This window comes from Leptopilina boulardi, unplaced genomic scaffold (genome assembly GCF_019393585.1).
Source record: "Leptopilina boulardi isolate dan_hultmark-lab unplaced genomic scaffold, ZJU_Lbou_2.1 LbouV2_278, whole genome shotgun sequence".
Taxonomy (NCBI): Eukaryota; Metazoa; Arthropoda; class Insecta; order Hymenoptera; family Figitidae; genus Leptopilina; species Leptopilina boulardi.
In genome coordinates, this window is record NW_026137838.1 from 1,831,107 (window position 1) to 1,846,484 (window position 15,378).

The following is a 15,378-nucleotide window of genomic DNA, read 5'->3' on the forward strand; positions in this document are numbered from 1 at the left end:
TTTTAGAAAAATTTTAATATATATATTTTAATAATAATGTTATTCCAGAATATTATAATTATATTATAAAAATAATTATATTATAAAAATAATTTTATTATAAAAATAATTTTATTATAAAAATTATATAATTATGTAATTATTATTATAAAAATGACTACAATAGAAAAAATTTTATTTGATTCAAATAAATCGATTACTTGACTATTATCAAATTAATCTTTACTTGAATCAAATAATTTTTGAAATCATATAATTAAATTATATAAACTGTATTTATAAACGAATAATTTCTGTATTTGAAAAAAATACCATTTAATTGATTTAATTTAATTTAATTTAATTTGTTACAAAAATTATTTGTTACAAATACAAATTTTTTAATACAAATAACAAATTATTTACTACGAATAAAAATTCTTTGATGCAAATAAAAAATTGTTTACTACAAAAAAAAAATTATTTGATGTAAATAAAAAATGATACAAATAAAAATTATTTTATGCAAATAAAAAAATGATACAAATAAAAAATTATTTTATGCAAATAAAAATTGATAGAAATAAAAATTATTTACTAAAATTATAAATTTTTTTATGGAAATTAATATTTATTTGACACACAAAAAAAATCTTCACCTGGAACAGCGTTAAATTTCTCTGGAACAGCGATATATTTCTCTAGTATAGCGAAAAGTTTAGCTATTTTAATGAAACATATCGCTATTATAGGTAAAAATTTTTTTGCCCGGATAATAGTCAAGAAACCGATTATTTGAATCAAATAAATTTTCTTTTACAGTGTATAAGAGAATTATTAAAAATTTTATTAAATTATAAAAATAATTTTATTATAAAAATTATATAATTATGTCATTATTATTATTATAAAAATGACTACATAGAAAAAAAATTTATTTGATTCAAATAATCGATTACTTGACTATTATCAAATTAATCTTTACTTGAATCAAATAATTTTTGAAATCATATAATTGAATTATATAAACTGTATTTATAAACGAATAATTTCTTTATTTGAAAAAAATACCATTTAATTGATTTAATTTAATTTAATTTGTTACAAAAATTATTTGTTACAAATACAAATTTTTTAATACAAATAACAAATTATTTACTACGAATAAAAATTCTTTGATGCAAATAAAAAATTGTTTACTACGAATAAAAAATTATTTGATGTAAATAAAAAATGATACAAATAAAAATTATTTTATGCAAATAAAAAAATGATACAAAATAAAAAATTATTTTATGCAAATAAAAATTGACAGAAATAAAAATTATTTACTAAAATTAAAAATTTTTTGATGGAAATTAATATTTATTTGACATACAAAAAAAATCTTCACCTGGAACAGCAGCGTTAAATTTCTCTGGAACAGCGATATATTTCTTTAGAATAGCGAAAAGTTTAGCTATTTTAATGAAACATATCGCTATTATAGGTGAAGATTTTTTTGCCCGGATAATAGTCAAGAAACCGATTATTTGAATCAAATAAATTTTCCTTTCCAATGTATAAGAGAATTATTAAAAATTTTATTAAAATTCGTAAATATTTATTAGAATTTAAAAAACATTTATTTAAAATTGAAATATATATTTTTTTTTAATATTTCCATAGAATAACAATTTATTTTTTTTATTTTTATTTTTTTTTAGTAAAGAATCAACATGTAATTATGTATTCACAATGTTTTACAAAAGCATGTCTCCTCTTTTTTTACAGGGAGTGGCCAACATTCCAGAGCAGAAAGATCAGCTGGAGAACAACAAGAATAATAATAATAATGAATGGATCAGTTTGATGTCAATGAACGGAAAAATGGAGATGTCAAAGGTGAAGGGTGAGGATTTCATAACGGTGGTCAGTGTGGGAACACAGGGTGAAACAAAAACAAATAATAATAATCATCCTGATAATTTTGTCACTGTTCTTTCAATTGGTACAAGCGGAAATAAAGACAATGAAACAACAAAATCCCTTACAAATGGAGTGGATCCACATCTTGAGGAGGAAGTTGAAGTTTATCGTTTACCAGGCGAACGTCTTGGTTTTGGCCTTAAATTTGAGGGTGGCAATAAAACATCAGAGAGAGTTAAACGACTTTTTATACAAAGTTGCGCCGATCAAAGTCCAGCGAGCAGGACCAAATGCTCCTGGGGCTGTCTTGGCGAAGGAGATGAGGTAATTTTTTTTTAATTTTTTAATTTGAAAAAAATTTTACACTGAAAAAAAAATTTATTTCAAATAATCGATTGACTATTATCAAATAAATATTTACTTGAATCAAATTATTTTTTAAGGAAATAATTTTTGATACCAAATAGTTGAATTAAATAAACTGTATTTAAACCAATAATTTCTTTATTTAAAACAAATTGATTCAAAAATTATTTGGTTCAAGTAAATATTTATTTGATAAAATAGTTAACCGATTATTTCTATTAAATAATTTTTTTTTTCACTGTATAAATAATAATATAATAAATTAAAATTAAAAAATTTTTTTCCTTTGTTCATCAGATTCTTAAAATTTCCTTTTTTCCTCCCCATTATAATTATAAAAATAATAAATTAATATTGAAAAAAAGTAATAATAATGGAAAGAAAATAATTGGAGTATTTTTGAGGTATAAAGATCACTTGTAAATAAACATTGCATCATGTTTCGATGAAGACATCGATAATAATAATTTTACAAGAGCAATCTTCGTACACTCTCATTATATTATATATATATATATACCAGAAAGCCAATGGTATTCAATGTAAGTAACATTAAAAAAAAAAAAAAATGAAAAAGAGCATGTACAACCGCAAAGTAACCAATATATGACCGCACAATTACTGTTGTACCCAAAGTGTGCAAATATTTCGCGTGAACCAATCGACTTGGTATTATAACATTGTGCGCGGTTCGAATGTATTGGTGAACTCCCATAAAACCAGTTTAATAAAGCTTGTCTTTCCGGATAAAAAGACACTTATTCGGATTTTTTTTTTTTTTTTTAAAACCATTAACCGTTTTCTTTCTCTCTCACTCACGACTTATTAGTACCAAAAATTGTGAAATATTACTTTCCATATAAGACATTTCCTCATTATATAAACACATAATTTTATATTTATGTTTTTTATTTGACGTAAAATGGTTTATATATATTTCTCACGTGGCCAATTCAAGAAATGATAAATGCACCTTTGCTATTATTTATAATGATTTGAAATTGGAAAATAATTTCATTGCTCTGGCCAAAAAACCACGTGTTTACTGTACTGATTTTAATGTTCAGGACCCCTTAAAAATATTTTTATATTAAATATTAAAATTTTTTTTTAATCACATTTTTTTTCTTTTTCTTTTAAAACAAAAATGTGGAATTAAAAAAAAAATCTTAGGGAGTCTGGAACATAAACATCACAGAAAATTAAAAGGAATTAAAATAAGCTGCAACGCTTATTATTTTAATCCATTTTGACATTAAAATAAGCAAAATTAGATTAAAATAATAAGCGTTGCAGCTTATTTTAAGTTTAGTTTCTAACCTAAAGTAGTTTCTAACCTAATGTAGTTCCTAACATACCCTTACCTAGTTTCTAACCAAATATAGATTCTACACAAACCTAATCTAACCAAAAGTAGTTTCTACCCTAAAATAGTTTCTAACCTTGGGTAGTTTCTACCCTAAAGTAGTTTGTCACCTAACGTAGTTTTTGACCTAAGGTAGTTTCTACCCTAAAGTAGTTTCTACCCAAGCCTAATCTAACCTAACGTAGTTTGTAACCTAACGTAGTTTTTGACCTAAGGTAGTTTCTACCCTAAAGTAGTTTGTCACCTAACGTAGTTTCTACCCTAAAGTAGTTTGTAACCTAACGTAGTTTCTACCCAAGCCTAATCTAACCTAACGTAGTTTCTACTCTAAAGTAGTTTGTAACCTAACGTAGTTTTTTACCTAAGGTAGTTTTTTACCTAAGGTAGTTTTTACCCTAAAGTAGTTTCTAACCAAGTCTTATCTAACCTAACGTAGTTTCTACCCTAAAGCAGTTTGTAACCTAACGAAGTTTTTTGACCTAAGGTAGTTTCTACCATTTTGATATTAAAATAAGCAAAATTAGATTAAAATAATAAGCGTTGCAGCTTATTTTAATACCTTATAATTTTCTGTGATAAAAAAAATTTGTTTGTTAAAAATTTTGCTTCTTTGATGAAAGAAATTTTTTAATTATAAAATAAACAAATTTTTTTTTTCACTGTCAATAATAATTTGTCATTTACACACAGAAAGTAAGTGAAAATTTATTCTGTGGTGCATTCAGCAAAGTATTTTTCATTACGTCTATGTATAACTGGAACTTAAGTGTTCGCAACTGTAAATCTGTGTTTAAAACGCACTTCCGGTCACAGGATTCTTTTTTTAACCCACTTAAGTAATCTTATAAATGGCACTTTCATTGTATTTTTTAGTTTTCCAAAAAAAAAAAACCATTTTTCTCCAAATTAATTATGTAACACTTTTTTTTTTATTATAACATAATTTTACATTGTTTTCTTTTTACATTTCATTATTACATTTTTATTACATACTAGGATAATAGAAATTATCATATTAAAAAAAAAGAGTTAAAGAATAACTAAAATAATAAATTAAATAGAAAATTCTAAAAAAAGAAGAAATAATTTTCTACACTGAATGAAAGTAATTAAAAAAAAATTTTTTATTTTAGATTCTCTCAATTGACGGTGTACCAGTGATTCTTATGACTCGTTTGGATTGTGTTCGAAGACTAAAAGAATCACAATTGGTAATAAAATTGATTGTAAGATGTCGCGGTGCATTGAGACCGGAAGTGGTTAGTGCAGAAAGAAAATCATCACCACCAACAGCATCAATGGAGAAGAATAAAATACCACCTGAATTACCATTGGCACCACCACCAGTGCCACCAAGAAAATTGAGACATCCACGTGGATTGGCTGATGGTGAGGCAAATCCAAGTCCCGTAAAAAAAACATCATCATCATCATCAGCAACATCATCCTGGGATCCTATGAAATCCGTTCCCACGTCCCAAAATGGTTCGCCACAATCGCAATCGAGTTTTCTTGGAAGCAGTTGTAACAGCAATAGCAGTAAAACCTCCGCTTACGAGAGTTGTTATTCATCGCCAAAGAGTGGTATTAATTCAAAAAATGAAAGCCCAAAAGCAATGCCCAAGGATTATTCATCTGATGCCAAATTCAAACAGGTGGGGCAAATATTATTTTTTTTTTTAATTTGAGGATTTTTTTAATTATTTTTTTTTGTTTTTTTATTGCCTTTTGTTTATCTTCTTTGTTATCTTTTAAATCTTCTGCCTTTTTTTTACATTTTTATCGTTTTATTCTTTTTTGCTGTCTTCTTCTTCTTCTGTACCTTTTTTTTTTCATTATTCTATTCTTCTGCATCTTTATCTTCTTCATCTTCTGTATTTTTATCTTCTTTATCTTCTGCATCTTCTGTATTATTATCATCTTCTGTAGATTTTTATCTTCTTCATCTCCTGCTTTTTATCTTCTATTTCTGCATTTTTATTTTCTTCATTGTCATTTTATTCCAATATTCCTTTATTTTAGGTTAGAAATGATTACGTTGGGTATGATTAGTTTAGGATTGGTTAGGTTGGGTTAGATTAGATTGGGTAATGTATCTAACCTAACCTTATGTAGTGTCTAACCTAAAGTAGTTTCTTCCTAAAAGTAGTTTATACCCTAAAGTATTTTCTAACTTAATGTAGTTTCTAACCTAACATAGCTCCTAACCTAACGTAGTTCCTAACATACCTTTACCTAGTTTCTAACCAAACATAGCTTCTACACAAAACTAATCTAATCAAAAGTAGTTTCTAACCGTACGTAGTTTCTAACTTGACGTAGTTTCTAATCTAACGTAGTTTCTACCCAAGTCTAATTTAATCTAACGTAGTTTCTACCCTAAAGTAGTTGCTAACTTGACGTAGTTTCTACCCAAGTCTAATCTAACCTAACGTAGTTTCTGTCCTAACGTAGTTTCTAACCGTACGTAGTTTCTAGCTTGACGTAGTTTCTAATCTAACGTAGTTTCTACCCCAAAGTAGTTTGTAACCTACCGTAGTTTTTGACCTAATGTAGTTTCTACCCTAAAGTAGTTTCTAACTTGACGGAGTTTCTACCCAAGTATAATCTTACCTAACGTAGTTTCTATCCTAACGTAGTTTCTACCCTAACGTAGTTTATAACCGTACGTAGTTTCTAGCTTGACGTAGTTTCTACCCAAGTCTAATCTAATGTAACGTAGTTTCTATCCCAAAGTAGTTTGTAACCTAACGTAGTTTTTGACCTAATGTAGTTTCTACCCTAAAGTAGTTTCTAACTTGACGTAGTTTCTACCCAAGTCTAATCTAACCTAACGTAGTTTCTACCCTAATGTAGATTCTACCCTAACGTAGATTCTACCCTAACGTAGTTTCTACCCTAAAGTAGTTTGTAACCTAACGTAGTTTTTGACCTAAGGTAGTTTCTACCCTAAAGTAGTTTGTCACCTAAAGTAGTTTTTGACCTAATGTAGTTTCTACCCTAAAGTAGTTTCTAACTTGACGTAGTTTCTACCCAAGTCTAATCTAACTTAACGTAGTTTCTACCCTAATGTAGATTCTACCCTAACGTAGATTCTACCCTAACGTAGATTCTACCCTAACGTAGTTCCACCCTAAAGTAGTTTGTAACCTAACGTAGTTTTTGACCTAAGGTAGTTTCTACCCTAAAGTAGTTTGTCACCTAACGTAGTTTTTGACCTAAGACAGTTTCTACCCTAAAGTAGTTTCTACCCAAGCCTAATCTAACCTAACGTAGTTTCTACCCTAAAGTAGTTTGTAACCAAACGTAGTTTTTGACCTAAGGTAGTTTCTACCCTATAGTAGTTTGTAACCTAACGTAGTTTTTGACCTAAGGTTGTTTCTACCCTGAAGTAGTTTCTAACCGTACGTATAGTTTCTAAACTAACCTAATCTAACTTAACGTAGTTCCTAACCTAACCGAACCTAACCTAATGTATTTCCTAACCCAAAAGTTCTTCATTATTTTTTTATTCCTCTGCATCATTTTTAATCTATTGCATCATCCTTTTCTTCTTTTTCTTCTTCATCATTCTTTGTCCCCTTTGCCTCAGCATCATTCCTACTCATCAGAATTTATCGAAACACCAATAAAAAAAAACCGGTACCCTTTTTCCAGGAGCCACCCGAGGCAATGGTGTACCTAGACGCAAGAATTCAGGACGCATCAAGCACACATGGAAGCACATCAGACGAGACAAGCAGTTCCCTCTCGACAGTTGTCGACAGATTTTCCATCTCTGATCGAGTCTCAACAATTTCCACTGCCTCAACAGCATCAATCGCTGGCTCCGAGCAATATTGCACATCGGACAACACCAAAGGGAATAGTCATCATCATCATAATCATCATTGCAACGACAACAATAATAATAACAGCAGTAGTAGAAGTAGTAGTGTAAAAGAATTCTTGATAGACGCTGCTCTAACAATGACAACGGGAATGTTGGCACCACTCGATCAATTGGAACTCGAATTCACCACAAATCCACCCGACTATCTACTAAATCGTCTCGCTAATTCTGAAGCCGTCACTCATGTTGAATCAAGAGGCGACGTTGAACGTGTCACTGCTGTTGTCGCTCCAAATACTGTTCTCATTGAAGAGACCATTACCCTACAGCCACCGCTCAGCTTTCAGGATGCGCCACTCAGCTATGGTCATGAATTGAGTCCAGGTATTTTTTACACTGATCTTGCTGCCGATTCAAAGACACATTTTCGGCCAATTAAAGACGATGCATCGATTGTTGAATCAATTGTCAATGGAGATGTTGATCATTCGATCATTGATGATCATTCTACTATTGACGATTCGATTATTGATGATCACAATCGTCATCATCATCAGGTGACGAATTCTGATGCGCCACCGTTACCAATTAGAAATCACGTTAATAGAATTTCTGTAAATCAACAAAATGGAAGATCCGATAATGATGACGATGATATTGTATCGGGAACGCCAATTTTGCCTCCAAAGCCAATGCCTAGAAAGGATCTCAAGGCTAGAAGAAAGAGACCACCACCGCCTCCACCTCCACCACCTAATTCAATTCCAAGACGATCTGTACCTGTACCGCCGATAGAGAGGGATCTTAATTCAGAAATTGATTTCAATTTGGAAAAAAATCCAAAGAAGACGGATAATTTAGCTGAGAAAATAAATTTCAATGAGGAAGAAGAAGTTTCGCAAGAATCGAGGGATTTGACAGAGGTATTTGCCAAACAGAATGGGGAATCAAATTTTGAAAAGGTGATAGAATTGGAAAATTCGAGAATAATGGAAACATGCTCCGATGAACATTTGGGAAAGGAAGGGAGTTTGGAAATTGGTGATTCGGAAAAGGAAGGGAATTTGGATAATGATTCTAATTTCCCGATGGTGGGAAATTTAGATAGGGGATTAAATTTAGATGAAGGATCGAGTCTAGATAAAGGAGCAAATCTAGATAAAGTAGCAAATCCAGATAAAGGATCGAATCTAGATAAAGGATCGAATCCAGATAAAGGATCGAATCTAGATAAAGGATTAAATCCAGATAAAGGATTGAATCCAAACAAGGGATCAAATCCAAACAAAGGATCAAATCCAGATATGGTAGCAAATTCAGATAAAGGATCAAATACAGATAAGGTAGCAAATTCAAAAAAAGGATCAAATCCATCTAAAGGACCAAATCCGGATAAAGTAGCAAATCCAGCTAAAGGATCAAATCCAGCTAAAGGACCAAATCCTGCTAATGAACCAAATCCGGATAAGGTAGCAAATTCAGATAAAGGAGCAAATCCAGATAAAGGACCAAATCCAGCTAAAGGACCAAATCCAGATAAATTAGCGAATTCAGCTAAAGGATCAAGTCCCCACAAAGGATCGGATCCAAATAAAAAATCAAATTCAAAATCGGAATTAAATTCCACTAAAGAATTAATAAATAAATCATCAAATGCAATAGAAATGGAATCAAATTTGAATGTAGATGAAAGAAATTCAAAGAGGGAAAATCCGAAGGAATGTGAAAATGGATCAAATAAAATGACAAACGGTGAAATGGAGGAAAATTTTTCAATTCAAGAATTACAGACAAATAAATTATTGGATATAATTGAGATGAAAATTAAAATGTCCGATGATGCGCATCATAAAAAATCCTCGACGATCTCCGAGAATGCGGAGAATGTACGATGGATAAATGAAAAGAAAATAGAAAGTGGAAAATTGAAAAATAATTTTCCCATTAATGGAAAAAGGAGTACAAATGAAATTGAAGATTATGAAAACGAAAAAGAGAAGGATACAAATAATATTGATGAAAAAAGGGAAGGAATAAAACAAGAGAGAAAAATAGAAGAAAGGAAAAAAGAAGAAATAGAAAAAGAAATAAAAGGAAAAATTAGGAAAGAAGTAAAGGGAGAAATTAGGAAAGAAATAGAAGAAATAAAAAGAGAAGAAAACGGAAATGAAGAAAATAAAAAGAAAAATATAAAAAGAATGGAAAAGAAAAGCGAAAGGGAAGAAAGTAGAAAACAAAAGACTACAAAAAACGAAGAAAAAAAAGATGATACAGAAGAAGAAATCGATTTACGAAAAAAAGAAGATAATTTGATTTCGAATAAGGAACAAGTTTTGAATCAATGTAATGGTTTTGTCATAGAAAATAAAGAAAATCATCAAATTGAAGCTAATAAAGAGGAAATTAATGACTGTAAATTAATTATAAACGAAACGCCAATTGAAAGATTGGAAAATATTTGTTCGGACATTGAAAATGTTACACAGGAAATAGAAATAAAGAGATGTTACAAAAGGGAGGAATTAATTGACGATGAGGATGATACAAGTGAAGAAAGTGATGATGCTGGAGACTATTATTGGCAGAGCAATTTGGCAACAATTGGAGAAGAGGAGGAAACTAATTCGTTGGAATATAATAACGCGTAAGTGTTATTGTAATTATTTTTTTTTTATCGAGATATAAATGTCAGCAAAACATAATTAATATATAAAATATAATAAATAATATATAAAATATATTATATAAAATATATTATATTTTTTATTATTCGTAATTCTGCATTGATATATAAATACAAATTGAAGAACAAAATATTCAAACTATAATTTTTATTATAATTATATTTATTTTTATATAAATACAAATATAAATATAAATATAAATATAAATATAATAAAAATATAATATAAATATTTAAAATAAATTTAAAAAATAATTGGATATAAAAAAAATTAGTCATCGTTAATATAAAATTTATTACATACAGCATAATATGCAAAAAAAAAATGTATAAATAATTTTTATATCTTGTAATTAATTACACGCGTCTCACAAATAAATTAAAAATCACCATTTTTTGTTTTATGTCACAAAACTAAATGTTAAATCATTAAAAAAAAGTGAATTAAATTTTGCAAGAATATTTTATTCATCAATATCAAATTTTACACAATTGACCTTTTAAATTAGGGTCGGAATTTAATTAAAATAAATTTTTATCGTTTCTATATAAAATAAAAAAAAAAAATGATGACATTATATAATTTTCTATTTTGAAAAAAAATACAAGAAAAATATTAACTAATACTTTTGAAACAACACCTTTTAGAAAGTTCAATTCAAAGTTAATTTTCAATATAATGACGATGATAAATATTTTCATATAATTCTTTTTTCAAAAAAAAAAAAAAACAAAAAAAAATGTTTTCTTTTGAAATGCAAATAACAATAATTAATAATATAGATAATAATAATAATTAATAATAATAACTATTTATAGAAATGGAATTTGGACTATTGTTAAATTGCATAACAATTCTAGAAGAATTAAAAAATGTAATTATTGTATTATATTATATTAAATTATAATATTATAATTTATTATTAATTGGGATAAAACATCAATGAAGATATATTAAATTTTATAAATTATTATTATTATTATTATTATTATTATTATTCTGTATATTTTTTATCGTTACCATTTAATAAACCAGATTATTATTATTATTATTATTATTATTAATATAAATTTGTAATTATTAATTAACTTTTTTATTTACAAATCTTTGTTTAAAATAAGAAAAAAAAAATAATGAGATATATATCAATTATTTAAAAGCTATTTTCAAAATGAAAAAAAAAGAAAAGCTTCAGAAGCTTCTTGTACAAACATTGTATATATAAAGAGAGGATGCGAGGGAAAAATGTTGAGACATGACAAAAAAATATCATGTGACCCTCTAGTTGCAAAGACTCTGTAGACGAGTTTCTGTCGTGCACAGTGCGGATCTGCACTGGCGATTAATTGATCTTGTTTTCTCATCGCTAATTATCCATGTATATTGCCTATATCTACAGTGGCAAGAAGTGCGGCGCCATTCCATTTGATATTCTTGGGATGTTACTACTTTGCAAGGTTGCCTTCCTTCAAATAGATTTAATCGAGTTAAAACTGACGTAGGTATAGGTTCTCGCAGTTTTTTTCTTTTCTTTTTTATTTATTAAATTTACAGACTTCACCACCGACAGTAATGCAATAATTGTATATATATATATATATATATATATATAAAAAAAAAAATCGCGTCGTATTATTAAAATGATTTACAAGGGAAGCCAGACTTTATCAGTCTTAATTCTTTTTTTCTACTTGTTTTTTTTTCTTTTTTTTTTAATAAAAAAGATTAGCAAATATTTTTATTTATTTCAAAATTAAATTTTTTAAAATCGAAAGTCACTGTTTTTAATTTGTAAAAATAAAAATTTGGTATTTGCCTTCAAATTATTTAGTTCTTAAAAAAAAATTCTTCTCACTGGCATAAGCGATATGTTTCACTAAAACAGGGAAAGTTTTCACTATTCCAAATAAACATATCGCTGTTCCAGATAAAAAATTTTTTTCCCTGTAATTATTTATTATTTATTTATTTATTTATTTATTTATCAAATAAACGGGACATGCCCTTTCATACAATAGTATTTATAAGAAAAAAATTACAATTATACTTAAATTATAATTATAATTATAATTATTATATTATAATATTTATTTATTATTAATAACAAATTATAATAATAAATACTATTATTTTGTATTTATCAATCGGTGGTAATAATTAATAATAATAATAATAATAATAATAATAAATAAAAAAATATTAAAAAATAATTATAATTATTGCTACACTGAAAAAAAATTTATTTGATTCAAATACCAGTGTATTTGGTTATTATCAAATAAATATTTACTTGCATCAAATATTTCTTATTTGAATCAAATATTTTCAGTATTTGAAGCAAATACCATTTATTTGATTCAAAAAAGAAATATTTGATTCAAGTAAATATTTATTTGATAATAACCAAATACACCTGTATTTGAATCAAATAAATTTTTTTTTCAGTGTACACTCAGAGAAATGGTATATTTGTCTCCGAGCCTACTAACTCATTTATTTGTTGCAAATATATTTTATTTCATTGAAATAAAAAATTTATTTGAGGCAAAGAAAAATTTATTTCTGACAAATAAAACTTTTATTTACGCCAAATAAATAAGTTAGTAGGCTTTGAGACAAATATACGTTTATTTAACTCAAATATATTTTATTTGGTTCAAATAAATCATTTCTCTGCGTGTATATTATTATTAATTAAATTCCTCCTTTTACAATAATAAATAATTATTAAAAAAATAATTATGATTATTATTAGATTATTATTATATAATTATTATTATATAATAATTATTATTATTATATTATTATTATTATTATATTATTATTATTATTATTACTCCCGGAAAATGGTGAGAAAATCAAGTCTCGCGGATTTCAACACCTGATCTATAAAATGTAAAATAAGGAAATGAGTCAAATTCATTAAATAATGTTGAAAAACACTAAAATCCACGTGACATGTTAATTTTATTCTATATATATGAAACTCCTCAACAGAAACTAATGGTCACAGTATCAAAATGCCAATATTGCACACATCAGAGATTGTAGTGATATACGTGATAAACTTTAAATCGTAAAGCAATCTAAATGGAAATTTATTAGTGAAAAAAGAAATTAATTTTTTTTTTCCTTTTCATTACAGCAATAAGGAAGTGAATGACCTTGAAGAGAAAGCAGAAGCGGAAAAAGACAAGTTAAAGAACATTCCTAGTGTCGTCGTTGTTAAAGAATGCAACAAAAATGGTGAGTTTTTGCTGAATTTTTTTTTTGAAATTTCATTATTTACAAAAAAATTTTTTTTTTTGAAATCAAGAATTCATTCTGAAAAACAGAAATTCTTTGATAATAGAAATTCTGTTTTCCAAAAGAAATTATTCTTTTTAAACAAAAAAAAATCTTTTTGAAAACAGAAATTCTTTTTGGGCAAAAAATCTTTTTGAAAACAGAAATTCTTTTTGGGCAAAAAATATTTTTGAAAACAGAAATTTTTTTTGGGCAAAAAATCTTTTTGAAAACAGAAATTCTTTTTGGGCAAAAAATATTTTTGAGAACAGAAATTTTTTTTGGAAACAGAATTTATTTTTTCAAACAGAAATTCTTTTTGAAAACAGAATTTATTTTTAAAAACAGGAATTCTTTTTGGAAACAGAATTTATTTTTGAGAAAAGAAATTTTTTTTGGAAACAGAATTTATTTTTAAAAACAGAAACTCTTTTTGGAAACAGAATTTATTTTTGAGAACAAAAATTCTTTTTGGAAACAGAATTTATTTTTTCAAACAGAAATTATTTTTGAAAACAGAATTTATTTTTGAGAACAGAAATTCTTTTTGGAAACAGAATTTATTTTTGAAAGAAATATTTTTTTTCGAAAAAAAATTCTTTTGCGATACATATAAAGCGATTGCATATACATATATATGTAGTAAATCGAGAGGCGTGAATTATGATGTCTATCGTCGTGATTTCATAGACGATAAGTGGTACGTGCGTACCTATATAACAGTCTCAGGAATTACGATGTAGGTGGTAAAAAAAAAGTATAAAAAAATGAAAAAAAAAAAAAAGAAAAGAAAAAAATTGAAACGAGTTCAGTCGTGTCACCCGGCGTTTGTTGCCTACACATTTGTGGCGTCGCACACTTTATTCCATAAAATAACTAGAATTAAAATCTTCCTGAATTAAAATATTATTATAAACACGTTTTCACCATAAAGTCTGATACTCCAAACTACTTATTACTGTAAATTAATTAATTTTTTTTTTTATTTTTAGAACTGATATAATATTCAAACTACATATTACTGTAAAATTATTTTTTTTTATATTTTTCAAATTACAAAATTAGTTATTAATTTTTTTAATAGTAAAACAATCCCAAAAATTTTGCCATTCGAATATTTTATTACTAAATTATTAAATGTGACAAAAAAGAATTTTAATTAAAACTAATTTTTTTATTCTTTTAATATCAAATTTTTTAATTATAAATTAAATGAATTTTGATATTTAATTCCTCTTTTCTAAATATTACCAATAAAAATATTTTCCACTTATTTGACTATCCGACAAAAAAAAAATTACAAAAATTACTGTAATTATCATGCAATTATTTGCCTAGGGCTATTAATAAACTGAACGTTTAAAATGTCTTTTGTGGTAAAAAAAAAACTAGAGAACTAAATTTACAGTCTGCTCTCTATACTCAGGACTCGCAGTATGCAAATAAGTAAGAGAGCATTGACTATTTTTAGTTTAATCGTTGACGTTGAAAATTCTCACACACACAAAATTCAAACGTTTTTTTTCTCGTATAAATATACATATAGACAAAATAAGGGTGAATAATGAACGATGATTGGCGCTACTTTCTCCATATATATATATACTAAAGGAAATTATTTTTTAAAAAAATATTTCGCATAAATAGTATAGGTGAGAAATTTCTCTTCGATAGAAATTAATAACAGCTTCTGGTATACTCTCAATTGACTGATCGTGTGTGGGTGTGAGAAAAAGAATCCCATATCGACGCACTTATGAGAAAGAGTGAAAGAGAAAATTGTCGATTATACCTAATCTTAAATGCATATAAAAGCCATTGCTTTTATAGCATGAGTGGGTGTTTTTAATGATTTTGTGAATTTGTTTCGTTAGGAAACAAGAAATGTTATTATTACAAGGGAGGAAGAAAGAAAATTAGTTTATGATAAATTTTATTTATTTATAATTAATTATTTA

The 15,378-nt window shown here is 26.7% G+C and overlaps 2 protein-coding genes across 2 annotated transcripts in view; one reads left to right on the forward strand and one right to left on the reverse strand.

Annotated features, from left to right (window-relative positions):
- The window catches only part of LOC127282067 (caldesmon-like), a 329,462-nt gene that overhangs the window by 46,877 nt on the left and 267,207 nt on the right, over nt 1-15,378 (reverse strand). The gene's annotated exons all lie outside the window — the stretch shown is intronic.
- LOC127282064 (probable serine/threonine-protein kinase DDB_G0282963) overlaps nt 1-15,378 on the forward strand; it is a 94,661-nt gene that overhangs the window by 13,778 nt on the left and 65,505 nt on the right. The window contains exons 2-5 of the mRNA XM_051306136.1: nt 1,753-2,211; nt 4,753-5,274; nt 7,277-10,095; nt 13,281-13,381. Coding sequence (XP_051162093.1) covers nt 1,753-2,211; nt 4,753-5,274; nt 7,277-10,095; nt 13,281-13,381 — 3,901 coding nt within the window. The remainder of the gene's footprint in view (nt 1-1,752; nt 2,212-4,752; nt 5,275-7,276; nt 10,096-13,280; nt 13,382-15,378) is intronic.